The following is a 27,124-nucleotide window of genomic DNA, read 5'->3' as shown; positions in this document are numbered from 1 at the left end:
GATATGGAAATTTGTTACTAAAATAAAAAAAAGAAATTAAATTTTTTTTAAAAAGGGAATTTCTCATCTGATTACTGTATTCCTGGCCAAAGGTGCTAGGGACTGGACAGAGCAACCAAACAGCGCCACCACCCCCCCCCCAAGTGCTGAAACTAAACTTTAGAGGACCAGAAGACTAGCACTTCACTGCTCCTCCCCTGGGACTCCCGATGCCACCTCTAGGGCCTTGGGGACCTGCCTTGCCCCTGGGCCTGGGCCACCCCTAGTGACTATCTCCTGAAAGATGAGGAAGCATAAGGAGTTTCCCCAGGGCAGGCAGGGGAGGCCCGCTGCAAATCCCCAGCCTGCCGGAGAGACCTCCATGAAAGGGCCCTAAATGTGCAGACAGCCCTGAAAGAAGAATTTCCACACATTCCCCCATCTCGACCTCCAATTCCCCACCTAACCGTTGTTAGTGGCCCCAGCCGCTGTGTAAAGCCTGCCTCTATGCCGCCCCCTGCTGCCCGAACTCAGCACTGTGACTGACTCAGCCAAGGAAGAAGTGGAGCCTCTCCCCGCACCCAGCCCCAGGGAGGAGGAGCAGGGAACAGGAAGGCTTTCTGTCATCAGGGGCCGACTGCAGTGACCACCTCTGGCCCCAGTAATAAAGCCCCTCGTGCCTGCTTAGGGGCTACAACACAGTCCCCCGGATAACACCCCTTGTGAGGTCTGGACCCTATAATAGGAGGCGTCCCCATTTTGTGGGTCGAGGAAACGGACTGCAACAAGTGACAAGACTAAGATCTCATTCTATTGGGTCCTGCCCACCACACCGCACTGACCCTGGAATCCAGTCCTTAACTACCGAGTGCTCAATAAACAAGAGACGTGTCCCCTGGATCCTTTGGGCAGCCCCTTCCAATATGAACAGAGAGGTCTAAAGACCCCAAACCCTGGTCAGAAAACCACTCCAGGTGTAGCTTAGGGGTTATCGATTCCATAAATCAACCCCGAGGGGAGCTCAAGGAACTGATTCAAATATATAAGGACAGAAGCTGCTCCTCAAGAGATAAGTGGCCAAAAGGATATTAAAAAAAGAAAGAAAGGTCAGCTAGGCGGTTCAGTGGCGCAGAGGCCCAGAGACAAGGTCCTGGGTTCAAATTTGGCCACAGACACTTCCTAACTGTGGGACCCTGGGCAGGTCAGTTGACCCTGACTGCCTCACCCTCACCCTTCTGTCTTGTCAATACACAGTATTGATTCTAAGATGGAAGGTAAAGGTTTCAAATTTTTTAAAAACAGAAGGTAACAATTTAAAAGAAAAACTAGAAAGTTATGGCCAATGCAATGATCAATCAGGACTAGGCTAAGGTCAATGATGAAACATTCTTCCCACCTCCAGAGTAGTTCAGGACTAGTGGTGAAGAATGAGACATGGCCAGTTTGTAGATACAATTTACTTGACCATAACAGCAGCTAGCCTTTATGTTGTACTTTATGGATTCCATGACACTTCATAAGTTACTTCATTTGATCCTCACAACAACCTTGTGAGGTAAGTGCTATTATCATCCTCATTTTACAGATAGGGAAACTGAGACTTTGGGAAATTAAATGACTTGTCCAGGGTCATACAGTTAGTAAATATGTGAGGCAGAATTTGAACTTGGGTTTTCTTGACTCCTCTGTACACCTAGCTGCCTCACGCTGCTTTATTTGTTGCAACAGAAGGTTCTTTTTATTGGGGGCTTGGGAAAGAATGGGGGAGGAACAAGGAGAGTGAGAATAGCAATACCAAAAAGGAAAAAAAAGAAGAGAGAAGAATATTAAAGAGGCATTTTTTAAAATGCAAAGGAAATATAGAGGGGAGAGATAGACAAGCAGGAAAGCAATACACTTTTTAAAAGAAAATAAACTAGATACAGTAGAGATATGTGAGATTTGTGTTTTTGGAACAAACCCTAACCTTCTGCCTTCATATCAATTCTAACAGAGGAACAGCAAGGTCTGGTCAACTGGGGTTAAGTGACTTGTCCAGGACCGCACAGCTAGGAAGTATCTGAGACCAGATTTAAACCCAGGTCCTCCCATCTCCCAACTTGGCATTCTTATCTCCTGTGCTGTCTAAATGCCCCAAGCTAGATGTTTTCAAATAAAATCACACTGTTGTTTTTTAGGGTTATTTTTAAGACTGGAGATGTTTATGTTTGTTGGTGTTTCCCAAGTTCATATTTTTAAATCAAAATTTTTAAAGAAGGTCAGTTGACATGTTAGGTAGGTCTTCCAACTCCCCCTCTGTCTCAGCATGCCAATAGACAATCAGGAGTGTCCCCAAGACAGTACTACAGATTATATACTTGGACAATGCCTACCTGATAAAGTTGGGGCTGGCAAAATCTTTTCAAATGGCTCCTCCATGAAGCCTTTCCTTATCCTTCTGTTGGTAACTTTATTTCCTATAACACTTTCTTTTCCAGTTTTGTAATGCTGAGAAGCAGAATGGGTGAAGTAGGAACCAGAGTGACAGCTTCAGAAAAGGAAAGACCAGGCTGAAGAGTCTTCTCTGACACATACTGGCTGTTTGATTTTGGGCAAGTCAGTTAACTTCAATGCCCTCTGGAAATTTCATGATTGTAAGCTGCAGAACAACTGCAAATCTGCATTTTAGAGGGGTAGCTAAGTGGCACAGTGGATAGAGTTCCAGGCCTGGAATGGAAAGGTCCTGAGCTCAAATCTGGCCTCAGACACTTCCTAGTTGTATGATCATGGTCAAGTCACTTAACCTGGATTGATACTAAGACAGAAATTAAGATTTTAAAAATAAAAATCTGCATTTGTAAGGGGAGGTTTTTTTCTCCCTAGGAATAAAGCTCTCAAATAGGTCCTGACCAAAAAAAAAATTGTTTTAATTATCATAGAACATTAAGCATTGCAATTAATGCTCTATGTGGTATGTCTCCAGTACTCAACAGTAAACCCCATAACCAATGGAGCCATGTTGTTTTTGTTTTGGGAACCATGTTTTTTCTAAACTTTGGTTGCCCCTAGAGCTTCTTTTAGTGCTCTGCACATAGTAAGAACTTAATTTCTGTGAAATGCTGAAGCTGCACCAACCTTTAGAATTTGACAAGAAGAATCTCTACCCCTGATCCAGGAAGAAACAGAGAGCATTAACCTCCTACATTCTGAATGAATGGGGGCAGCCAGGTTTCTTCCTAGACAGAAAACAGATGATAATTCCCATCCCTCTGGCCAGCACCCTTAGATCCTCACTCAGCCCTGGGCTTCAAGGGTTTCTGAGGCCTGTACATGGATATCTCTGTTTCCAGCTTAGTAGTCCTATTATCCCTGCCCACCAGGGACAACTTGGACCCCCAGCTCAATTCCAGTCATTAAGCATTTTCACCAACAGCTAAGGAAGAGCCTGGAAGCCAAGTTTAGGAGCTAGCTGCTGGTCTAATCCTCTGCTCACTGTGGGAAAAAGCTAGAACAGGCTTTCTGGTGGCTCCTTAGAGGCAGCCCTAAGAGGACAGAACCAGAGTCTCCAAGCCCTGGACAGAAATTTAAGAGCTGCCTTGAGAGCAACCTGTAGTAGAACCATGGTATTTCTTCCCCTGAATTCCCTCCCTAAAGGCATTCTGAGCCTTAATTTTCTAAGGACCACTCATTCCAGGCAAATAAATGTTAAAAGCAAAGTGAGAAGGAGGAGGACTTGTAAGATTTAGAACTGAATGGACCTTAAGATCATTAAGTCCAATCCCCTCATTTTACAAATGAAGAAACTGAGGCCCAGAGAAATGAAATGACTGTCCAATATCACATGGCTAACAAAGGTAGGATTTAAAGCAGGTCTTCTAACTCTGAACTCTGAGCCCTTTCCATAACAAAATGAGGAAAAAGAAAATAACCCTTACCAATACTAACTAGGCTCACTCCCAAGAAACCAGGTCCTTGGATAGAATGTTCAAGACCTTGCTTCCTTTATCCCCTGACAAAAGCTTTCCATTCCCTCCCCTCTCTTTTGTCCCAAGGCCAGCTTCCCCTAAAAGAAGTGGATCCCCAGTGCCCTCCTAAAAGCCAGGAAACTCATTACCATGCATTTAGAGAGAAATCATTGATTCCTAGATCTCCTTTGAAAGGCCAATTTGTTCTGGCCTAGACACAGATATCTAATCAAGAGACTGAAATTAGGATGTGCTCTTCCTTGAAGAAAGTCTCTGCTGGGGTGCTAGATTGCTTGATCTAACAGAGGTCCGGGTGGGACAAAGGCAAAGAAATTGGGGGCAGAGGAGAAGTAGGACAGGGGTTATGAAGACTGGGACTCATAGACATGTCCAAAGATCCTTTGGCCTGCTGACTTTTGACCCATATACACAAGAAAGGACTGCTATGGGAAAGAAAGAAAGAAAGAAAGAAAGAAAGGAAAGAAAGAAAGAAAGAGAAGAAAGAAAGAAAGAAAGAAAGAAAGAAAGAAAGAAAGAAAGAAAAGAAAGAAAGAGAGAGAGAGAGAGAGAGAGAGAGAGAGGAGAGAGAGAGAGAGAGAGAGAGAGAGAGAGAGAGGAGAGAGAGAGAGAGAGAGAGAGGGAGGGAGGGAGGGAGGGAGGGAGGGAGGGAGGGAGGGAGGGAGGGAAAGAGGAGAGAGAGAGAACATGTCCTCCCTTCTTTCCTCCCACCCCAAGTCAGAAGACATTCTCTCTGGAGCTGAGAAGTCAGGGTTGGAAGTCCCAGATTGGGGTCTAGCCTCCCTCACAAAGCTATAAAAGAAGAGTTATCTGGATACTGTTTCTTCTCTCAAAAATATTGAGAAGATACATGAAGTGCCCAAGGTCTAGAGAAGGCAGGAAAGGCCCAATTCACTTTCTATCCACAGTGGAGAAGGGCAGAGAGAGGCAAAAGATAGACTCTGGATGAAAGAAGAGAATGGCAAAGATGGATCATCCCCAAATTGAGGGGCTTTAGGGCTACTCCACACCCCACCCCCTAGACCCTAGGATTCCACCAACCCAGCATTCTTGACCTCCATTATCAGAGGGAATCTGCTGCCTCATCTCCTGGTTCCTGGCCTGACTGGGAACTCAAGAGTCCAATGTAGATAACAAGGCTTCAGATTAAGCTGCTCATAGGTGTGAATACCCCAAGCCCTATAAACCTCTTGATATCTCCAAGAACTAGCAGGCCCCATCCTGTGAGGGATGAGGTTCAAGGTCCTGCTCAGGCTACCACCCTCAGACTCTTGCCTATTCCTCTTCTGCTCTAGGACCTTCAACTCAGTTCCTCAACATGCCTTGCTCGTTCTCCAACCTCCTCAGCCCCGCAGAACAATGCAGAAACATATCCAGAGTGTTATATAGCCATTATAGAGACAATTTGCAATTCTCTATGTACACTCTCCCTCTGTGGGCTTCCCATATCACAGCTAAGAAGATGATTCTTCTGAGATTCAGCTCCATCTCTAACTGCTTGTTGGATATCTCTCTCTGTCTGATGTTCTATTACCACATCCAATTCAACTTGTCTACAAAGGAATTGATTGTCTTTTCCTGACAATCAGCTCCCCTTACCTCCCCTTGCCTCACCTCTGGCCTAGTTTATTTCTGTTATTCTCCATCTTGGAGGCACCTGGTATTCTTCCCTCTCCCTCACCATCCAGGCAGTCAACTTATCCTGATGATTCTTTCAGTGTCTACAACCACCCACCATCTGTCTACTTAGATTCTTATAGTAACTTCCCAAAGGGTCTCCCTATTCCTCTAATCTCTCCCTGTTCTAATCCATTCTATACATCCCTGACATTAATCTTCCTAAAATATCACTTTGTATACATCTGTAAAGGGGCAGTTGTGGCTCAGTGGTGAGCTCTGAACCTGGAGTTAGGAAGACCTGGGTTCAAATGCAGCCTCAGATACTTCCTAGTTATGTGACCATGGGTAATTCACTTAACTTCTTATTGCCTGACAAAAGGGTCCACCAGAGAAAGAAATGGCATACCACTCCAGTATTCTTGCCAAGAAATCCCCTGGATAGCAATGGTCCATGGGGACATGAAGAGTCAGACATGGCTCATCTATAAGGTGAGGAGGAGAGACACTAACCAGAAGGGCCTGAGGTGTGTGCTAAAGTGGAATGGAAGGCATCAGATTTCCACTTCAGTTGTAAGTATTTTTTGTTTCTAGTCACTTGCTATGTAACATTTGGTTGGCTGTTGAACAAGCACTGTGTATAGGCACTAACTGGCCACATCATTCTCTGTCCCTGGCTGTGGTGCAGCCAGGAGAACAAAATGCCATAAGTCTTTGAGTGGGGAAAGGGGTCTCAGGCCTTTATCTCCCCATGTGGTTTGCTGACATGACCTAGGAACTACTGTGGCATCTAGTCTTTCCTGATAATTAAAGAAGTATTAGAGTCCTCCCCCCACCTTCCCCCAGCACCTTACCCCAGACAGAGGAGGGAGGAAGGGCTCCCATTGGGCTGCTGGGCAGAGGGGCAGGGAAGTGAGGAATGTCCTCAAGTGCACAGAGAGGGGGAGGGGAGCAGCCTCTTCTGACACATTCTAGCATGCATGCCATAGGTTCACCATGATGGAACTAGACTAAAACCTTGTGAGCTCTGAAAGGTCAATAGAGTCCCTAGGGGTTGTGACAATTAAAGTAGTGGTTGGTATAAACTGTGACCGCAGAAATATGGTTTCAAGATATTGTCTTGAGTTAAATCAAATATAAAATGGTTGCCAGGGAAAAATGCCCAAATATGAAATATGCCCAAGTCAGCTGGGTTTTTATGGAGATTTTAATTAATACAAATTAAGGAATTAATGAAAGGGAGAGAGAGAGTAAGAGAAAATAATGAGGAAAGGGGTAGGCCAGCCTCGGCCCAAGCCCTAAGAGAGATCAGTCAGTCTTTAATCCACTCACCACAAGATGTGTCCCAAGCAAGATTCTGGTATTCAGAGAGACCCAGCTACTCCAACTAGTTCGAGCTCCAATTCAGCTTTGGCAAACCAGCCACCACCCGTTCTCTCAGAGAGAGTTCTCCTTTTAAAGAGAATTTTCTCCTATGTCACCTCCCCTAAGTTCTCACATCTACCAATCACAGTAGACGTTTTCCAAAGGACAGACCATTCTTAATTCACACCTGAGTAGACTAAACTTTTGAGTAATAAAACCTCTGAATAAGTTCTCACCTCTTTGCCACTTGCAAGTTTACAAGTTGCCTGACCTTTATAGGTACTTAGCACCCTTTTGTATTAGATCTAAAAATAGGCACAGCTTAAGAGCTTTTGCCTTACTATAAGTATGGGTTAAGTATTTTTCATTGTTCAGCAAGGAGTTTACAACTTTATCTTCCCCTAAGGCATGCTTAAGTATAGGTGAAGTAGAGTTCCCACATTCCTGATCAAGTACCTTCATTGTTTAAATGGGGAATGGTCTTAACCAAATCTTATGAAGTAGGGTCTGAGAATGTTTAAGATCCCCCCGATGATCATTGGGAGACTAGTCTCCCCATTGATCATTTAACATAATCATCTTGTAGTCCTAAATGCACTTCTAACTACACATGCATACAATATTCAATTTTCTAAGAGGAAATTAGAGTAGTGAGGAAGGAATAGAAAAGAAAGAAAGCAAAACCAATGTTTTGCTAGGCGCATTGACAGAAAGCCAAATTAGGAGCAGTCCCTTTTGGCATAAATGTGTACATTTACAATAAATGTTCAATCAAACTTCAGTTCAATCAACCATATCCAAAGTTCATTCTTGATCTTCTTGATGTAGTGTGAATTTTCTGGCTTCTTTCTACAACAATTCATTCTCTGGATTTAGGAGTTAGCAAGCTTCTTCCTTGAAGATCTTTTCTTGAACAAAAACAATCTTGGATTTTTATAAAAATACAATATTAAACAAAAAATAAAAAATCTTGGATTTTAAATTAAAATACAATCCCCCCTGAAATAGGTGTTTAAAAAAAAAACATCCAGGGGGCAGCTGGGTAGCTCAGTGGATTGAGAGCTAGGCCTAGAGACGGGAGGTCCTAGGTTCAAATCCGGCCTCAGACACTTCCCAGCTGTGTGACCCTGGGCAAGTCACTTGACCCCCATTGCCTAGCCCTTACCACTCTTCTGCCTTGGAGCCAATACACAGTATTGACTCCAAGACAGAAGGTAAGGGTTTAAAAAAAAACAAAAACATCCAGTTCAGCTCAGGATGCAATGCTGAGTTATGGGGTTGTATGAATCAATTATTAAAAGAAGAGAAAAACAATAAAAAACATAAGGAAAAAAATTCAAAATAGGCCCTTGTATAGGTCCAATTTAAAGTAATTTCTATCCCACAAGTCTGTAGGACAGAATGCAGTAATATTTCACTTTCCCATTTGCAGCCAAGACTACAGCAAGTTGCCATAATATAAGAAGGAAAAGAATTACAATTTTATTTTGATAGGGAAGCATCATTCCCTCGTTTGACTTTTGACAGTCCCAGAGATATAGGGAGCCAGCATGATAGTCAAATTTTGTACTTGTATGAGAACTTCGCAAAGAGTGTAGATACAAGGAAGTCCTACGACTTAACATATGTCAAGTGTCGCAACCTCAAGTCTCACATTAGTATTTCCTGTGTGCTCTTTTTGGCACTTTTCAGGTTAAGTCTGTGCTCCTTGTTTTTATCCCATTTTCTGGAATCATACATAAACATTAATCACAGTCCCATAACATTCTATCAATAAATGGCAGGTTCCCATAGTTTAAAGCTTTTGGGTACACATTGACATTATAGCAAATATATATATTAAACTTCTATTACTGCAAAAAATATTAATTATATGTACCTTTAGTACAAGAAATGAGAAAAAAAGAAAAAATCAATTATTCTAATCAAAATAAAAAATAAGGAAAAATCAGTAATTCAATGTGTCTTTGAAAAACAACATCCACTTATCAATGGATTATTATCTTCAATGCATATTATAGGGTACAGTAAATCAGTCCCAACAGAAGATGCTTTCTTCACATGTGAACAATGAATCCAAGAGTCCTTTTCTCCAACCTTTTTGGATGTTGGAGTAGTTAACAATATTTGGAATGGTCCTTCCCAGGAAGGCTGAGTTGCTCCAGTACGCTTGAAATTCTTAATATACACTTTGTCTCCTGGGTTCAGGTCATGAAGAGAAAAGTCTAGTGGTCCGGCTTGTACTGCAGCTCCGGATTCATGAAGTTCACGCAGTTTGTGCTGTAATTCCTGTATATAGGAAGCAATAGTAGTATCTCCCCCTAATAGTGAGGTATATGCAGGGGAAAAAGGTTTCGCCTGTATAGGTGGATGTCCAAAAAGCATCTCAAATGGTGAGATGTGTAGGTCTCCTCTAGGCCTGCTTCTGAGATAAAACAGAGCCAGAGGTAGAATTTCAGGCCATTTTAAATGTGTCTCAGTGCATAATTTTCCAATCATAGTTTTAAGTTCTTTGTTCATCCTTTCCACTGGGCCTAAGCTCTGGGGATGATATGGAACATGGAATTTGGGAGTTATCCCCAAGGAAGAATATATCTGTTTTAGGACAGAATCAGTAAAATGACTTCCTCTATCTGAATCAATACATGCTGGCAGTCCAAAGCGAGGAATAATTTCTTTTAAAAGTATCTTAGCAACAAAATCCGCTGTGGCTCGGGTCACAGGAAATGCTTCCAGCCATCTGGTCAGTTGATCTACAATGACTAGACAAAATTTATAACGTCCAGCCTTTGGCATTGTTATGAAATCTATCTGTAGATGTTCAAAAGGTGTGTAGCCAGAGAACGCCCACCAAAGGCTTTTCCACGAAATGCATATTGGTTATATGCTTGACACGTAGAGCAGGCTGAACACACTTTAGAGGCTATAGTAGTTATACCAGGGGCTATCCATACTCTCTTAACAGAGTCCACGATGCCCTGGGTGCCAAAATGACCGTTTTTATGAATAGATTGGCAATTTTTTTTTTAATTTTTAAACATTATTTTATTTGGTCGTTTCCATACATTATTCACTGGAAACAAAGATTATTTTCTTTACCTTCCCCCCCCCCCCACCTTTCCCTCTCCCATAGCCAACGCACGATTCCACTGGTTATCACATGTGTTCTTGACTCGAACCCATTTCCCTGTTGTTGGAATTTGCATTATAGTGTTCATTTAGAGTCTCTCCTCAGTCTTATCCCCTCCAACCCTGTAGTCAAGCAGTTGCTTTTCATCGGTGTTTTTACTCCCACAGTTTATCCTCTGCTTCTGGATAGTATTTTTTAGATCCTTGCAGATTGTTCAGGGACATTGCATTGCCACTAATGGAGAAGTCCATCATCTTCGATTGTACCACAATGTATCAGTCTCTGTGTACAATGTTTTCCTGGTTCTGCTCCTTTCGCTCTGCATCACTTCCTAGAGGTTGTTCCAGTCTCCATGGAATTCCTCTACTTTATTATTTCTTTTAGCACAATAGTATTCCATCACCAACATATACCACAATTTGTTCAGCCATTCCCCAATTGACGGGCATCCCCTCGTTTTCCAATTTTTGGCCACCACAAAGAGTGCAGCTATGAATATTCTTGTACAAGTCTTTTTCCTTATTATCTCTTTGGGGTACAAACCCAGCAGTGCTATAGCTGGATCAAAGGGCAGACAGTCTTTTATCACCCTTTGGGCATAGTTCCAAGTTGCCCTCCAGAATGGTTGGATCAATTCACAACTCCACCAGCAATGAATTAATGTCCCCACTTTGCCAAATCCCCTCCAGCATTCATTACTTTCCATAGCTGTCATGTTAGCCAATCTGCTAGGTGTGAGGTGATACCTCAGAGTTGTTTTGATTTGCATCTCTCTGATTATAAAAGATATAGAGCACTTTTTCATGTGCTTATTAATAGTTTTGATTTCTTTGGCTGCGAACTGCCTGTTCATGTCCCTTGCCCATTTGTCAATTGGAGAATGGCTTGATTTTTTGTACAATTGATTTAGTTCTTTATAAATTTGAGTAATTAAACCTTTGTCAGAGGTTTTTATGAAGATTGTTTCCCAATTTGTTGCTACCCTTCTGATTTTGGTTACATTGGTTTTGTTTGTACAAAAACTTTTTAATTTGATGTAATCCAGATTATTTATTTTGCATTTTGTAACTCTTTCTAATTCTTGCTTGGTTTTGAAGTCTTTCTCTTCCCAAAGGTCTGACATGTATACTATTCTGTATTCGCCTAATTTTCTTATAGTTTCCTTCTTTATGTTCAAGTCATTCACCCATTTTGAATTTATCTTGGTGTAGGGTGTGAGGTGTTGATCTAAACCTAATCTTTCCCACACTGTCCTCCAATTTTCCCAGCAGTTTTTATCGAATAGTGGATTTTTGTCCCAAAACCTGGGATCTTTGGGTTTGTCATATACTGTCTTGCTGAGGTTGCTTGCCCCCAGTCTATTCCACTGATCCTCCTTTCTGTCTCTTAGCCAGTACCAAATTGTTTTGATGACCGCTGCTTTATAATATAGTCTGAGATCTGGGACTGCAAGACCCCCTTCCTTTGTATTTTTTTTTTCATGATTTCCCTGGATATCCTTGATCTTTTGTTCTTCCAAATGAACTTTGTTATGGTTTTTTCTAAATCAGTAAAAAAAAATTTTGGAAGTTCCATGGGTATGGCACTAAATAGATAGATGAGTTTGGGTAGGATGGTCATTTTTATTATATTGGCTCGTCCTACCCATGAGCAGTTAATGTTCTTCCAATTGTTCAAGTCTAGTTTTAGTTGTGTGGAAAGTGTTTTGTAGTTGTGTTCATATAGATCCTGTGTTTGTCTCAGGAGATAGATTCCTAAGTATTTTATTTTGTCTAAGGTAATTTTGAATGGGATTTCTCTTTCTAGTTCTTGCTGCTGAGCTGTGTTGGAATTATATAGAAATGCTGATGACTTATGTGGGTTTATTTTGTATCCTGCAACTTTGCTAAAGTTGTTGATTATTTCAAATAGCTTTTTGGTTGAATCTCTAGGATTCTTTAAGTAGACCATCATGTCATCTGCAAAGAGCGATAATTTGGTCTCCTCCTTGCCTATTTTAATGCCTTCAATTTCTTTTTCTTCTCTAATTGCTACTGCTAGTGTTTCTAATACAATGTCAAATAATAGAGGTGATAATGGGCATCCTTGTTTCACTCCTGATCTTAATGGAAATGGATTTAGTTTATCCCCATTGCAGATGATATTAGTTGATGGTTTTAGATATATACTATTTAGATTGGCAAATTTGGTGATAGAAACTTCTAGGGAGCAGGGGTTTTCCTTCAGGTGACACCCATACTCCATTAATCTGTTTTGCTTCGAGAAAAGATCTTCAAGGAAGAAGCTTGCTAACTCCTAAATCCAGAGAATGAATTGTTGTAGAAAGAAGCCAGAAAATCCACACTACATCAAGAAGATCAAGAATGAACTTTGGATATGGTTGATTGAACTGAAGTTTGATTAAACATTTATTGTAAATGTACACATTTATGCCAAAAGGGACTGCTCCTAATTTGGCTTTCTGTCAATGCGCCTAGCAAAACATTGGTTTTGCTTTCTTTCTTTTCTATTCCTTCCTCACTACTCTAATTTCCTCTTAGAAAATTGAATATTGTATGCATGTGTAGTCAGAAGTGCATTTAGGACTACAAGATGATTATGTTAAATGATCAATGGGGAGACTCTCAGACCCTACTTCATAAGATTTGGTTAAGACCATTCCCCATTTAAACAATGAAGGTACTTGATCAGGAATGTGGGAACTCTACTTCACCCATACTTAAGCATGCCTTAGGGGAAGATAAAGTTGTAAACTCCTTGCTGAACAATGAAAAATACTTAACCCATACTTATAGTAAGGCAAAAGCTCTTAAGCTGTGCCTATTTTTAGATCTAATACAAAAGGGTGCTAAGATTCTTTTTTATAAATTCTATATAATGCATTTTTCCCCAAGCACTAGAGTTCTTCTTCCTCCCTCTCCTTTCCTTCCTTCCTTCCTTCCTTCCTTCCTTCCTTCCTTCCTTCCTTCCTTCCTTCCTTCCTTCCTTCCTTCCTTCCTTCCTTCCTTCCTTCCATCCTTCCTTCCTTCCTTCCATCCTTCCTTTCTTTCTTTCTTTTCTCTCTCTCTCTCTCTCTCTTTCTTTCTCTCCCCCCTTACCTTCCATCTTAGAATCAACATTGTGTATTGGTTCCAAAGCAGAAGAGCAGTAAGGTCTAGGTAATGGGAGTTAAGTGACTTACTCAGGGTTACTAAACAGCTAGGAAGTATTTGAGGCTACATTTGAGCCTAGGACCTCCTGTCTCTAGGCCTGGCTCTCTAGCCACTGAATCATCTCACTGCCACCAGTAGAGGCCTTTCCAAGGGTTGTCAGGACAATTCTCAGGCTGTCCACTCTTCACTTTCTCTCTGTTGGCCAACAATCCTGCTCCCCCACTCCTTTCTCAGTCTTCTATGCCACTGTGGCCATATAAGCTTTCATTGATAATATGTCACAACTGGCTTATTCCAACCACACATCTTTTTATTGATTCTTTACATATCCTGAGATCCTATGACTTACAATATCATTGGGAGACTTTTGGTGCTAAAAGATTAGTCTTTGTATTAGTAGTAGCTGGGATGAAATCATTGAAATGGGACATAAGCACATAAAAAGATAAAGACCAAAGCAGAGTATCACACACTAGTTCCTGAATGATCTGGCCCACAAATAAGTCTTCTAGGTAGGTATTTAGGGGAGGCAGGGAGTGGTCAGTGAGGGCTAGAGTAACTGAGAGAGGCTTTGTGTAGGAAATTAAAAGTCTGAGCTGGGTTTTGGCAGGATTTGAATGAATTGGTCTTTATCCTGTAGTTACTGAGGGACCAGTAAAAAATTTTTAATAGGAGAGAATGTGTAGCCATATAAGTATTGGGGATCCTGATCCTAATTCCCACTTGTAAGTAGGGTACCTAAAGAGTATTTTATTCACTGTTGTGGAGTGTGGGTTGTGAATAGTTGGAGTTGTCCAGTACACTCTCCCCAGTATCAATCACCATTGCTAATTAATACCTCCTTAATATCATCAGTACCACTGATTAATGATGCCTTGCTATATCAATTCCTCCCATCACTCAGCTAAAAGAACACACAGATCACTGGAAATCAGAATCCTCAAATTTCTATAACTATCTGATATCTTAGAAGTGAGGGGAAATGTGGTCTTAATTCAGTTAGTCCTTAGATAGTCTTTTCTACTTTGTCTGATTTTCTCTGGCTTGCTCTCATGGTCTTTCATGTGGCTCCCAGGGGAACATCACCTGATATAGGTCTTCCTACTCTCCACTGGGAATGCCAGAAGCCTGGAGGGAGATTAAGCCTCCGCTACCCTCTCCAAAAACAGCTGGGTCTTTAATGGGCCCAACTTTGAAACCATAAAGAGGACAAGAATCAGGACTATCTATGACATGTATAATGACCAAGAGTTGGCATTTATATGACCCTTTAAGGTTTATAAACATACAATTTTGTGAGTTAGATATTGTTATTATTTCCATTTTACAGATGAGGAAATTGAAGCTGAGAGAGGTGTTAAATAATTTATCTAGGACCACACAGCTAAGTGTCAGGGCTGCATTTGAGCTCTGGTCTGTATTTTAATTTAAAATCTAAGAATTTTGATTTTTTTTTGTTTAAGATTATATTTTTATGAAAATCCAAGAATTTTGAATTTTGTTCGAGAAAATATCTTTAAGAAAGAAGCTTGAAACTCCTAAATCCAGAGAATGAATTGTTGCAGAAAGATACCGGAAAACCTACACTTCATCAAGAAGATCAAGAATGAACTTTGGATGATTGATTGAACTGAACTTTGATTGAACATTTATTGTAAATGTATACATTTATGCCAAAAGGGACTGCCCCTAATTTGGCTTTCTGTCAATGCGCCTAGCAAAACATTGGTTTTGCTTTCTTTTCTTTTCTATTTCCTCCCTCACTATTCTAATTTCTCTTAGAAAATTGAATATTGTGTATATCTATATTTAGAAGTGCCTTTAGGACTACAAGATGATTATGTTAAATGATCAATGGGGAGACTAGTCTCCCAATGATCATCAGGGGGGATTATAAATATTGAAATTTCTCAGACTTGTGAATGTTAAAAATTTCCCCATTGGGGAATTCTCCATTGGAACAATTCCCTACTGGGAACATTCCCCATTTGGAAAATGAGAACTCTACTTGGATCAGAAATGGGAAGACCTCTACTCCACCAGTACTTAAGACTGCTTTAGGAGAGAAAACTCCTTGCTAAACAATGAAAGTACTTAAACCCATACTTATAATGAGGCAAACAGTTCTTTAAGCCATGCCTATTTTTAGAATTTATACAATAGGGTGCTAAGTACCTATAAAGGTCAGGCAACTTGAAATTTGAGGTTTACACTTACAAGGAGCAAAGAGGTGAAAACTTACTCAGAGCTTTCCTGATGTGAATTACTCAGAAGTTTTAGTCTACCCAGAAAAGGTGAGAACAAAATGTGAATTAAGAATGGTCTGTCCTTTGAAAAACGTCTATTGTGATTGGTGGATGTAAGAATTTAGGGAAGGTGACAAAGGAGAAAATGCCCTATATAAGGAGATGAGAAATCTGAGTAGAAAAACAGTCAGCTGGGAAAGGCTGATTTCGAGTACAGTCAGCTGGGAAAGGCTGAATTGAAGGAGGCAGCTGGCCAAGGCTGCCTTGAAGGGTCTCTCTCTCAGGACTCTCTCGGGGACATTGGACACCTTCAGATTCAGGCATTGAGCTGGTGGAGTCAGCTGAGAAGGAGCTGGCCTGGTGTCACTAGAATCCTTGCTTAGACAGATCTTGTGGTAAGTGATAAAAGACTGACTGATCTCTCTCTCTTAAGACTCAGGTCTAGGCCATGTTGGCTTAAGGCCCTTTATACTTATTCCTTTCTTACTCTTTATCTCTTTCTTTAATTCCTCATTGTATTATTAATTAAATTCTCTATAAAACCCAGTTGACTTGGGTATATTCATAATTGGGAATATTTCCCTGGTGACCACCTTATATTTGATTTAAAACAAGACACTGTAGTGAAAACACATTTTCTGCGGTCACAATTTACTCACCCACTCTTATATCTACTACAATTTATATCTTCCACTATTTTACTCACTACAGTTTAGACAACCAACTATTTTAATTATTACAGTTTATAGCCTTCAACCATTTTAAATCTTACAGTTTATAGGGCTCCCACAACTCATTTTAATTATTACAGGTCCAAGTCCATAACTCTATCCACTTTGCTACTTGGTGGCCCCTCAAAATGATGGGCAGCCCCAGTAGTATTGCAGTGATATCCATGAGCTAGTAAGAAAGGCCTCCAGTACATTGGATAAACCCTCTATAGGGAATTTATACATTTACAAGGGCAAGACCCCTACAGGATTAGAACTAAGGATGGGTGAAAATGTGTAACAGTAAAGGGAATGCCCATATCAATAAGACATTGATTCATTAAAGAATAGTAGTAAAACTAATATTAATATAAGTACTAAATATTTGTTGTTATTGTTTAGCCCTCTTTCAGTAGTCAACTTAAGTGATCCATTTTGAGGTTTCCTTAGCAAATATACATTTCTTTCTCCAGCTAGTGTGGCAAACAGAATTGAATGACTTTCCCAGGGTCACACAGCTGGTGTCTGATGCCAGATTTGAACTCAGGTCTCCTGACTCCAGGACTGGTCCTCTAATCAATCACTGTGCTACCTAGTTGCCCTTTAAACATATGGGCCTCATTACTCTTGGGAGGTTATTCAGGTCCAAAATTCAAGGATTTTATTAAAAAGTAGTTGATAATTCCATGATGGGATATTAAAATGAAGTAAGGGATGTTAAAGCACCTACTAAGATCCAAGGATTTTATCATGGAGAACCACACATATACATACTCATATACACATATTCCCTCAGTTCCTTCATCAGAAACAAAACCTTATTGTTAAAAGGCATACTGATTTCACTCGGTGACAATTACAATGTTCTTGTGACTGCATGCTAGTACCTTTAGGGATATCATGTTCTAGGTTGTCCAGAAAGTCTAAGGAAGGGTCCAAATCAGCTTTCTCCAGCAGGCTCTTGTTCTTTAATTCTATAGGCTCCGTGAAATGGAAGTAGGAAGTGAGCTTCTTGGCATCTGCCAGAGTTAATCCTGAGAAGAGGCATATGGGGATGGTCAATCACATTAAAAGTCACTGGCTTTCCATTTATTCTAAGCAGCACTAAGATTTACAGGAATACAAGGTAGAATTGTGGAACATCCCCAGCCCAGTCCTAAGAGGAAGGAGAGAATCAAGTCCCCTGTCCCCAATCTCCATTCCCTAATGTTCTGACTCCTGCCCACAAAAAATACCACAGCTCTCTTGATATAGGAAATGGGACAATAAGTCTTCCATGCCAACCTTGGCACCAAAGAAAAGGAGTAAAGAAAAATAAGGTTGAAATCAAGGCCATGGACACTGTAGTGGCCAGGCTAGGGAAAGAATCAGGAGCCAGAGCAACAGTATGTGACAAGCTATTCTAGCAACAAAAAATTGTGGGTCAGCTACTTAGTTGTATAAGGCCATACCACTGGGCAATGTCCAGGGGAGCAGTCATTGATCTTTCCCTAAGGAAATAGACAAAGAGTTATAGATGATTCCCAAGAATGTGCCATATTATAACCTTGAGACTTCATACCCATGCCTCCCCCTTATGCTCTCCTTCAAGGTAAAAGAAGTAAAAGTAGGGGTAGCTAGGTGACTCAGTGGATTGAGAGCCAGGCCTAGAGACTACAGGTCCTAGGTTCAAATCTGGCCTCAGACACTGCCCAGCTGTGTGACCTTGGGCAGGTCACTTAACCCCTATTGCCTAGCCCTTTTATAGTATTGAGTCTAACACAGAAGGTGTGTGTTTTTTTAATAATAAAAGAAATAAAGGTTGCTTTGGGAGAGGATGTGGGAAATTTACCTTCAAAGGTCCTATTGACATGAACAGGTCCAAAGGGGGTCTTGAAGAAGGCTCCACGGGGGATGATGGCCACTGCCTTATCAATCTGATCAATGACTGACACTAGGCGAGATTCCTCCTTGATTTGGATCTAAAGAAATACTGTGAAAAGTACCAGATCATGGACCTGGGGACCCTCCCTTCCCCTAGCCTCTTCCTTCCCCCCTTACCAGCTATCCTAGACTAGGATTTAGGCCAATTAACAATAGAGTGACTGGAAATCAGATCCACATACTGTGGGTACCAGACCATCTCATGGGATAAAGACCTGGGGAAAAACCAGACTATTTGGGCCCCTTTTCACATATTGTTTCCTACTATTCCTCATATTTAGATATATGTAAAAACTGGTTAAAATGAACATCAAGGCAAGCCTTGATCAGTATAAAGAAGAATGCAGACATTAGGCAAAGCAATATAAGAGTGGCAGAGAGAAGCAGAAGGCAAAGAACAGACGACATTAGACAGCCTGAATGATCGGCAAGGAAGAAAGAAGGCCATGATAATTGTCATCAGGCAGCCAGCAGTCCTGCTGATGCTATGCAAACAATGATGGACAAAAGGGATCTCTTTGTCAATTGTATCTTAGGGCATTGGATGCCCTTTGTTTTATACCTGCTAGCACCAAGTCTTGAAGAGCATTCCATATCTTCCTCCTTTGGCCCCACTCACTTCAGAATTCTATCTGTCTCCTTCCAATAGGAGATCTAAATTCAATTCAACAGATATTTGATAATTGGTATATTAAGGGCTAGATTGGGGGGAGAGGAAGATACAAAGACAATAAAGTCCCTCCTTGAATTTTAATGAAGAGATATGAAATAAACTTATAATATAGTGAATGATGGGGGCAGAGGAGAGGTCCTGACAGGAAGGTTATAAGATAAAGGGGGACACATGAGCTGAGCTTTAAGGGAAATAAGAGTTCTAAGAAATGGAGATGAAGAGAAGGAATATTAAAGAGATCCAAAATCAATTTGTACAAAAAGTTATTGCAACTCTCCTCGTGGGGGCAAAGAATTGAAAACTGAGGGTTTGCCTACCAATTGGGGAATGACAACAAGTTGTGGCATATGATAGTTATGGAATATTATTGTGCTATAAGAAATAATGAGCAGGATGATTTCAGAAAAAGCTGGAAAGACCTACACGAACTGATACGAGGTGATGTGAGCAGAACCAGAAATGTTCTATACAGTGCCAGCAATATTTCTTGACCTGGGAGTGACCCAGTTATTCTCAGCAATGCGGTGATCTAAGACAGTCCCAGAGACTCATGATGAAAAATGCCATCTACCCTCCAATAGAGGTAACCAGGGAATCTGAATGTGAGGGAGGCCTGAGCAGGAAACTGCCGAGCCTTGGAAGTTAGTATGTCAAAGGTCCCAGCAGCAGGTACCAGATAAGAACTTAGGGGCCATAAATGCTGGCAAACATTCCAACAATGGTATGTACCAGATAGGGACTGAGGGACCATGCATGCTGGAAGGTATATTAACCCTAGCATCCACAAAGACGATTGTTGGTGGAGCTCCCCTGGTGTGCTCCTGGTGCACACCAGTTCAATAAACGACCCTCTTGCTAATTGCATTGTCTATTGATCTTCCGTGGTGATGGTGGGCGAAAACTCGGACCCTAACAAATGCAGACTGAAACGTTTTTATATTTCATTTTCTTTCTTCTTTTTTTTCCATTTGAGATCTCTCCCATAAAATGACAAATATAGAAAAATATTTTATATGATTACACATGTAAAATCTATATCAAATTGTTTACCATCTCAGGAAGGGGGAAGGGCAGAGAGGGAGGGAAGGTTAGAAGAAGGGAAAAAATTTGAAACAAAACTTTTTTTTTAATGCTTTTACATGTAATAGAAAAAATATTATTTTAAAAAAGATGGCATTTTTCATCATGAGTCTCTGAAACTGTCTTGATTCCCATTCCTCTGTTTTCCAATAGACTGCCGCCCCCCCAATCATCCTTTCTCTTTCTCTCTAATCTTTAATAATGACTTCTCTCTGTTGCTTACAAATATACCTGTCTCTTTAATTCTTAAAAAAAAACCTTAAACTATCATCCATCCTATATCTTCCTCCCTTTCACAACCTAACTCCTAGAAAACACTGGCTATATCCATTGCCTTTAGCACCCTTAATTTCCTCCAAACCTTCACACAACTGAAACCAATGATCTTTTAATGACCAGATCTCAAATTTCATGGACTTTTCTTACACTTAATCTTTCTCAACTTTGCATTTGACACACTTTGTAATGTTCTCCTAGATCAGGGGTCCCCAAACTACTGAGGCCATTTATCCAGCCCCCACCACACTTCTGGAAGGGGCACCTCTTTCATTGGTGGTCAGTGAGAGGAGCACTGCAGTGACATAATCCTTTTTGTGGTGCCTTAGAATGGAGGCGCCATGCAAAGGATTATGTGACTGCACAATGGAAGACGGCAGCATGGTGAGCAGCAATCTGGGGGAATGGATTCCACACTGTGTTTACTGTTAGGGTTATAGTCCAGCTCTCCAATGGTCTGAGGGACAGTGAACTGGTCTCCTATGTAAAAAATTTGGGGACTACTGTCCTAGATACTCTTCTCCCTTGTGACATTACTCTCCCTTAGAGAAATCTCTTCCTATCTATGGTACTATCAGATTTGGGGGCCCTAGCATACAGGCTTTTTTTTTCAGGTAGTAGCTTCAGAGGTCTGGCTATGGAAGATGGAGACTTCCATGATAAGGGAGAATGGGCTGACCAAAAGGGAAAAGGCCAGAAAGATGTACACACAGCAAAAGGAACATTTTACTTACACTATTGCTTTAGAGAAGTTGCTATTTGCTCAGAAGAAGGGAAGATGAGATGAAAGGCAAGGAAGATAGCAAATCAAGAATTATCCTTTATTTCCAATTTAGTGGTGGGAATCCCATCCATCCTTTTCTCTCCATTCACATTGCAACCACCATAGCATAGGCCCTTAGAACCTCTAACTGTCTAGACTATGGCTATAGGCGACTAATTTGTCTTCTAGTATCCAGTCTCTCCCTCTCTGATACTCTGATGCTCCACCTGAGGATGTTCTGCATAGCTGCCAAACTGATATTACTAAACACAGGTCTGGCCATATTTCTCAAGTCCCTCCTTATTTGCCTTTTAAAAAAATTGTTATTTAATTAGTTCATTTAGAATCTTTTCCCATGGTTACAAGATTCATAGTCTTTCCCTCCCCTCCCCCTAGACCCCTCCCATAGCTGACATGCAATTCCACAGGGTTTTATATGTGTCATTGATCAAGACCTATTTCCATATTATTGATATGCACCAGGGTGATCATTTAGAGTCTACATCCCCAATCATATCCCCATTGACCCATGTGATCAAGCAGTTGTTTTTCTTCTGTGTTTCTACTCCCACAGATCTTCCTCTGGATGTGGATAGTGTTCTTTTTCATAAGTCCCTCAGAATTGTTCTGGATCATTGCATTGCTGCTAGTAGAGAAGTCCATTACATTCAATTGTACCACAGTGTATCCATCTCTGTGTATAATTTTCTCCTGGTTCTGCTCCTTTCACTCTGCATCAATTCCTGGAGGTCGTTCCAGTTCATTATTTCTTTGAGCACAATAGTATTCCATCACCAACATATGCCACAATTTGTTCAGCCATTCCCCAATTGGAGGACATCCCCTCATTTTCCAATTTTTTTTCCACCACAAAGAGCACAGCTATGAATATTCTTGTACAAGTCTTTTTCCTTATCTCTTTGGGGTACAAATCCAGCAGTGCTATGGCTAGATCAAAGGGTAGGCAGTCTTTAATGCCCTTTGGGCATAGTTCCAAATTGCCATCCAGAATGGTTGGATCAATTCACAACTCCACCAGCAATGTATTAATTTTGCCATATCCCCTCCAACATTTATTACTTTTCTTTGCTATCATGTTAGCCAATCTGCTAGGTGTGAAGTGGCATCTCAGAGTTGTTTTGATTTGCATTTCTCTGATTATAAGAGACTTGGAACACTTTTTCATGTGTTTATTGATAGTTTTGATTTCCTTATCTGAAAATTGCCTATTCATGTCCCTTGCCCATTTATCAACTGGGGAATGGCTTGATTTTTTTGTACAATTGATTTGGCTCTTTATAAATTTGAGTAATTAGACCTTTGTCAGAGGTTTTTGTTATGAAGATTTTTTCCCCAATTTGTTGCTTTCCTTCTAATTTTGGTTGCTTTGGTTTTGTTTGTACAAAAACTTTTTTAATTTGATGTAAACAAAATTATTTATTTTATATTTTGTAATTTTTTCTAACTCTTGCTTAGTCTTAAAATCTTTTCTTTCCCAAATATCTGACAAGTATACCATTCTATGTTCACCTAATTTACTTAAGAGTTTCCTTCTTGAATAGAGACTTCCGGTCAAGATGGCGGCTTAGAGAAAGCTAAAGTTCAGATCTCCGGAAAACCCTTCCCGACCGATCTCAAACTATAAGTTCCTAAGGCGCCGAAATTCAAAACGATCAACAGCATATAGACCCTGGGAATCCTCCCCCTGGACCTGGACCCGGATCAAAAGGTACTGCCCCCCTCAAAAGCCAGAACCCGAGATCACTTGGACCTAAGGGGTAGGAGCTCAGAGTCCAAGGCTCGGGGAAGCCGCAGCCCCGCCCAGCTCAGAGAGCAGGGTCATTTGAAACAACAACAACCCTCAGGGCCTTCTATCTGAGCCCCAGTGAAAGTCACTGCCCTCGGAGCTCCCCCCAAGAGAGCAGGCTTGTCTGAAACAACAGCAACCCTCAGGGCCTTCTATCCGAGCCCCAGTGAAAGTCACTGCCCTCGGAGCTCCCCCCAAGAGAGCAGGCTTGTCTGAAACAACAACAACCCTCAGGGCCGGCAAGACAGCCTCACAGGCTGGATCCTGCTATCCAAGTCTCAGTGAAAGTCACTGCACTCGGAGCTCCGGGAAGCCGCAGCCCATCCCCCCGCAGGCCGACGAAACAGCCTCACGGCCAACTATTCTGAAGGCAACTTCCGGAAAGCAACCCGACCCAGAGAGCCAGGGGAGAGTGTGGCCTTCTGGTCCGACCCTTCCACTCCAGTTCCAGTGAGGCATATTCAGTTTAACCCAGGGAAACCTCATAGAACCGACAATCTGCCCAGGACTAAAGCCTCTGAACACCAGACAGAGATAAGAAAAGCTAATCCTCCACATTCAGAGATGGCAAACTCCACAGAAGCACAGAAGCCCCAAAATACCAAGAAAAATAAGAAGAAAAGGGCGACTTTGGACACATTCTATGGAGCCAAAATACAAAATACAGAGGAGATAGAAGAAGATATACAAGAAAATGCTCCAAAATCTTCCAAAGGAAATGGAAACTCTCCACAAACCCATGAAGAATTTGAATCAGAAATGACCAAAAAGATGGAAGCCTTCTGGGAGGAAAAGTGGGAAATAATGCAAAAGAAATTCATGCATCTACAAAACCGGTGTGATGAAACTGAAAAGGAAAACCAGGCTTTAAAGGCCAGAATCAGGCAGCTGGAAGACAACGATCATGTAAAAGAGCAAGAATTAATAAAGCAAAGCCAAAATACCAAGAAATTAGAAGAGAACATAAAATATCTCACCGACAAGGTGACAGATCTGGAAAATAGAGGGAGAAGAGATAATTTAAGAATAATTGGACTCCCAGAAAAGCCAGAAATAAACACCAAACTCGATATGGTGATACAAGATATAATCAAAGAAAATTGCCCAGAGATTCTAGAACAAGGGGGCAATACAGCCACTGACAGAGCTCACAGAACACCTTCTACACTAAACCCCCAAAAGACAACTCCCAGGAATGTAATTGCCAAATTCCAAAGCTATCAAACAAAAGAAAAAATCCTACAGGAAGCCAGAAAAAGACAATTTAGATATAAAGGAATGCCAATCAGGGTCACACAAGACCTTGCAAGTTCTACTCTGAATGATCGTAAGGCATGGAACATGATCTTCAGAAAGGCAAGAGAGCTGGGTCTCCAACCAAGAATCAACTACCCAGCAAAACTGACTATATACTTCCAAGGGAAAGTATGGGCATTCAACAAAATAGAAGATTTCCAACTTTTTGCAAAGAAAAGACCAGAGCTCTGTGGAAAGTTTGATACCGAAAATCAAAGAGCAAGGAATACCTGAAAAGGTAAATATTAAGGAAAGGGGGAAAATGTTATCTTCTTCTTTTACTCAAACTCTCTTCTATAAGGACTACATTTATATCAATCTATGTATACTAATATGTGGGGGAAATGTAATGTATAAATAGGGGGTAAAGAAAGACCAAATAGAATAATCTTTCTCACACAAAGATTCACATGGGAAGGGGAGGGGAAGAAAACTCCTATAAGAAGGAGAGGAAGAGAGAGGTTTTTTTTTTTTACTTAAACCTTAAACTCAGGGAAATCAACTCTGAGAGGGAAAAACATCCAGATCCATTGGGATCTTGAATTCTATCTTACCCAACAAGGGTAGGGAGAAGGGAAAACCAACGGGGGGAGGGGGATAGGGAGAACAAAAAGGGAGGGAAAGAGAGGGGGGAGGGGGAGGGAACAAAAAGGGAGGGACTAAAAAGGGAAACATCAAGGGAGGGGACAAGGGGGACTGATTCAAAGTAAATCACTAGACTAAAAGGTAGAGATGAAGAAGAAAAGGTTAGAATTAGGGAAGGCTATCAAAATGCCAGGGAGTCCACAAATGACAATCATAACTTTGAACGTGAATGGGATGAACTCACCCATAAAACGTAGACGAATAGCAGAATGGATTAGAATCCAAAACCCTACCATATGTTGTCTTCAAGAAACACACATGAGGCGGGTTGACACCCACAAGGTCAGAATTAAAGGATGGAGTAAGACCTTCTGGGCCTCAACTGATAGAAAGAAGGCAGGAGTGGTAATCATGATATCTGATAAAGCCAATGCAAAAATAGACCTGATCAAAAGGGATAGGGAAGGTAATTATATTCTGTTAAAAGGGACTCTAGACAATAAGGAAATATCATTAATCAACATGTATGCACCAAATAATATAGCACCCAAATTTCTAATGGAGAAACTAGGAGAATTGAAGGAAGAAATAGACAATAAAACCATACTAGTGGGAGACTTAAACCAACCATTATCAAATTTAGATAAATCAAATCAAAAAATAAATAAGAAAGAGGTAAAAGAAGTGAATGAAATCTTAGAAAAATTAGAATTAATAGACATATGGAGAAAAATAAATAGGGATAAAAAGGAATACACCTTCTTCTCAGCACCACATGGCACATTCACAAAGATTGACCATACATTAGGTCACAGAAACATGGCACACAAATGCAGAAAAGCAGAAATAATGAATGCAGCCTTCTCAGATCACAAGGCAATAAAAATAATGATTAGTAATGGTACATGGAAAACCAAATCTAAAACCAATTGGAAATTAAACAATATGATACTCCAAAACCGTTTAGTTAAAGAAGAAATCATAGAAACAATTAATAATTTCATCAAGGAAAATCACAATGGCAAAACATCCTTTCAAACCTTTTGGGATGCAGCCAAAGCGGTAATCAGAGGTAAATTCATATCCCTGAATGCTTATATTAACAAACAAGGGAGAGCAGAGATCAATCAATTGGAAATGCAATTGAAAAAACTCGAAAGCGATCAAATTAAAACCCCCCAGCAGAAAACCAAACTAGAAATCCTAAAAATTAAGGGAGAAATTAATAAAATCGAAAGTGATAGAACTATTGATTTAATAAATAAGACAAGAAGCTGGTACTTTGAAAAAACAAACAAAATAGACAAAGTACTGGTCAATCTAATTAAAAAAAGGAAGGAAGCAAAGCAAATTAATAGCATTAAAGATGAAAAGGGGGACAGCACCTCCGATGAAGATGAAATTAAGGCAATCATTAGAAATTACTTTGCCCAATTATATGGCAATAAATACACCAATTTAGGAGAAATGGATGAATATATACAAAAATACAAACTGCCTAGACTAACAGAAGAGGAAATAGAATTCTTAAATAATCCCATATCAGAAATTGAAATCCAACAAGCCATCAAAGAACTTCCTAAGAAAAAATCCCCAGGGCCTAATGGATTCACCAGTGAATTCTATCAAACATTCAGAGAACAGTTAATCCCAATACTATACAAACTATTTGACATAATAAGCAAAGAGGGAGTTCTACCAAACTCCTTTTACGACACAAACATGGTACTAATTCCAAAACCAGGCAGGTCAAAAACAGAGAAAGAAAACTATAGGCCAATCTCCCTAATGAATATAGATGCAAAAATCTTAAATAGGATACTAGCAAAAAGACTCCAGCAAGTGATCAGAAGGATCATTCACCATGATCAAGTAGGATTCATACCAGGGATGCAGGGCTGGTTCAACATTAGGAAAACCATCCACATAATTGACCACATCAACAAGCAAACTAGCAAGAACCACATGATTATCTCAATAGATGCAGAAAAAGCATTTGATAAAATACAACACCCATTCCTATTAAAAACACTAGAAAGCATAGGAATAGAAGGGTCATTCCTAAAAATAATAAACAGTATATATCTAAAACCAACAGCTAATATCATCTGCAATGGGGATAAACTAGATGCATTCCCAATAAGATCAGGAGTGAAACAAGGATGCCCATTATCACCTCTACTATTTGACATTGTACTAGAAACACTAGCAGTAGCAATTAGAGAAGATAAAGGAATTGAAGGCATCAAAATAGGCAAGGAGGAGACCAAGTTATCACTCTTTGCGGATGACATGATGGTCTACTTAAAGAATCCTAGAGATTCAACCAAAAAGCTAATTGAAATAATCAACAACTCTAGCAAAGTTGCAGGATACAAAATAAACCCACATAAATCATCAGCTTTTCTATATATCTCCAACACAGCTCAGCAGCAAGAACTAGAAAGAGAAATCCCATTCAAAATCACCTTAGACAAAATAAAATACCTAGGAATCTACCTCCCGAGACAAACACAGGAACTATATGAACGCAACTACAAAACACTCGCCACACAACTAA

The 27,124-nt window shown here is 40.6% G+C and overlaps 1 protein-coding gene across 3 annotated transcripts in view; it reads right to left on the bottom strand.

The window, feature by feature from the left end:
• The window catches only part of RSPH9 (radial spoke head component 9), a 41,199-nt gene that overhangs the window by 4,008 nt on the left and 10,067 nt on the right, over nt 1–27,124 (bottom strand). For all 3 annotated transcript variants that reach the window (XM_056818298.1, XM_007483982.3, XM_001362741.4), the window contains exons 3-4: nt 17,993–18,122; nt 17,049–17,195 (exon numbers count right to left, since the gene is read on the bottom strand). In XM_056818298.1, the coding sequence (XP_056674276.1) occupies nt 17,049–17,195; nt 17,993–18,122 (277 nt within the window). The remainder of the gene's footprint in view (nt 1–17,048; nt 17,196–17,992; nt 18,123–27,124) is intronic.

The sequence above is a fragment of the Monodelphis domestica genome, chromosome 2, assembly GCF_027887165.1.
Source record: "Monodelphis domestica isolate mMonDom1 chromosome 2, mMonDom1.pri, whole genome shotgun sequence".
Taxonomy (NCBI): Eukaryota; Metazoa; Chordata; class Mammalia; order Didelphimorphia; family Didelphidae; genus Monodelphis; species Monodelphis domestica.
Note: the sequence above shows the minus strand (reverse complement) of the source record. Positions and strands in the feature narration are given on the sequence as shown.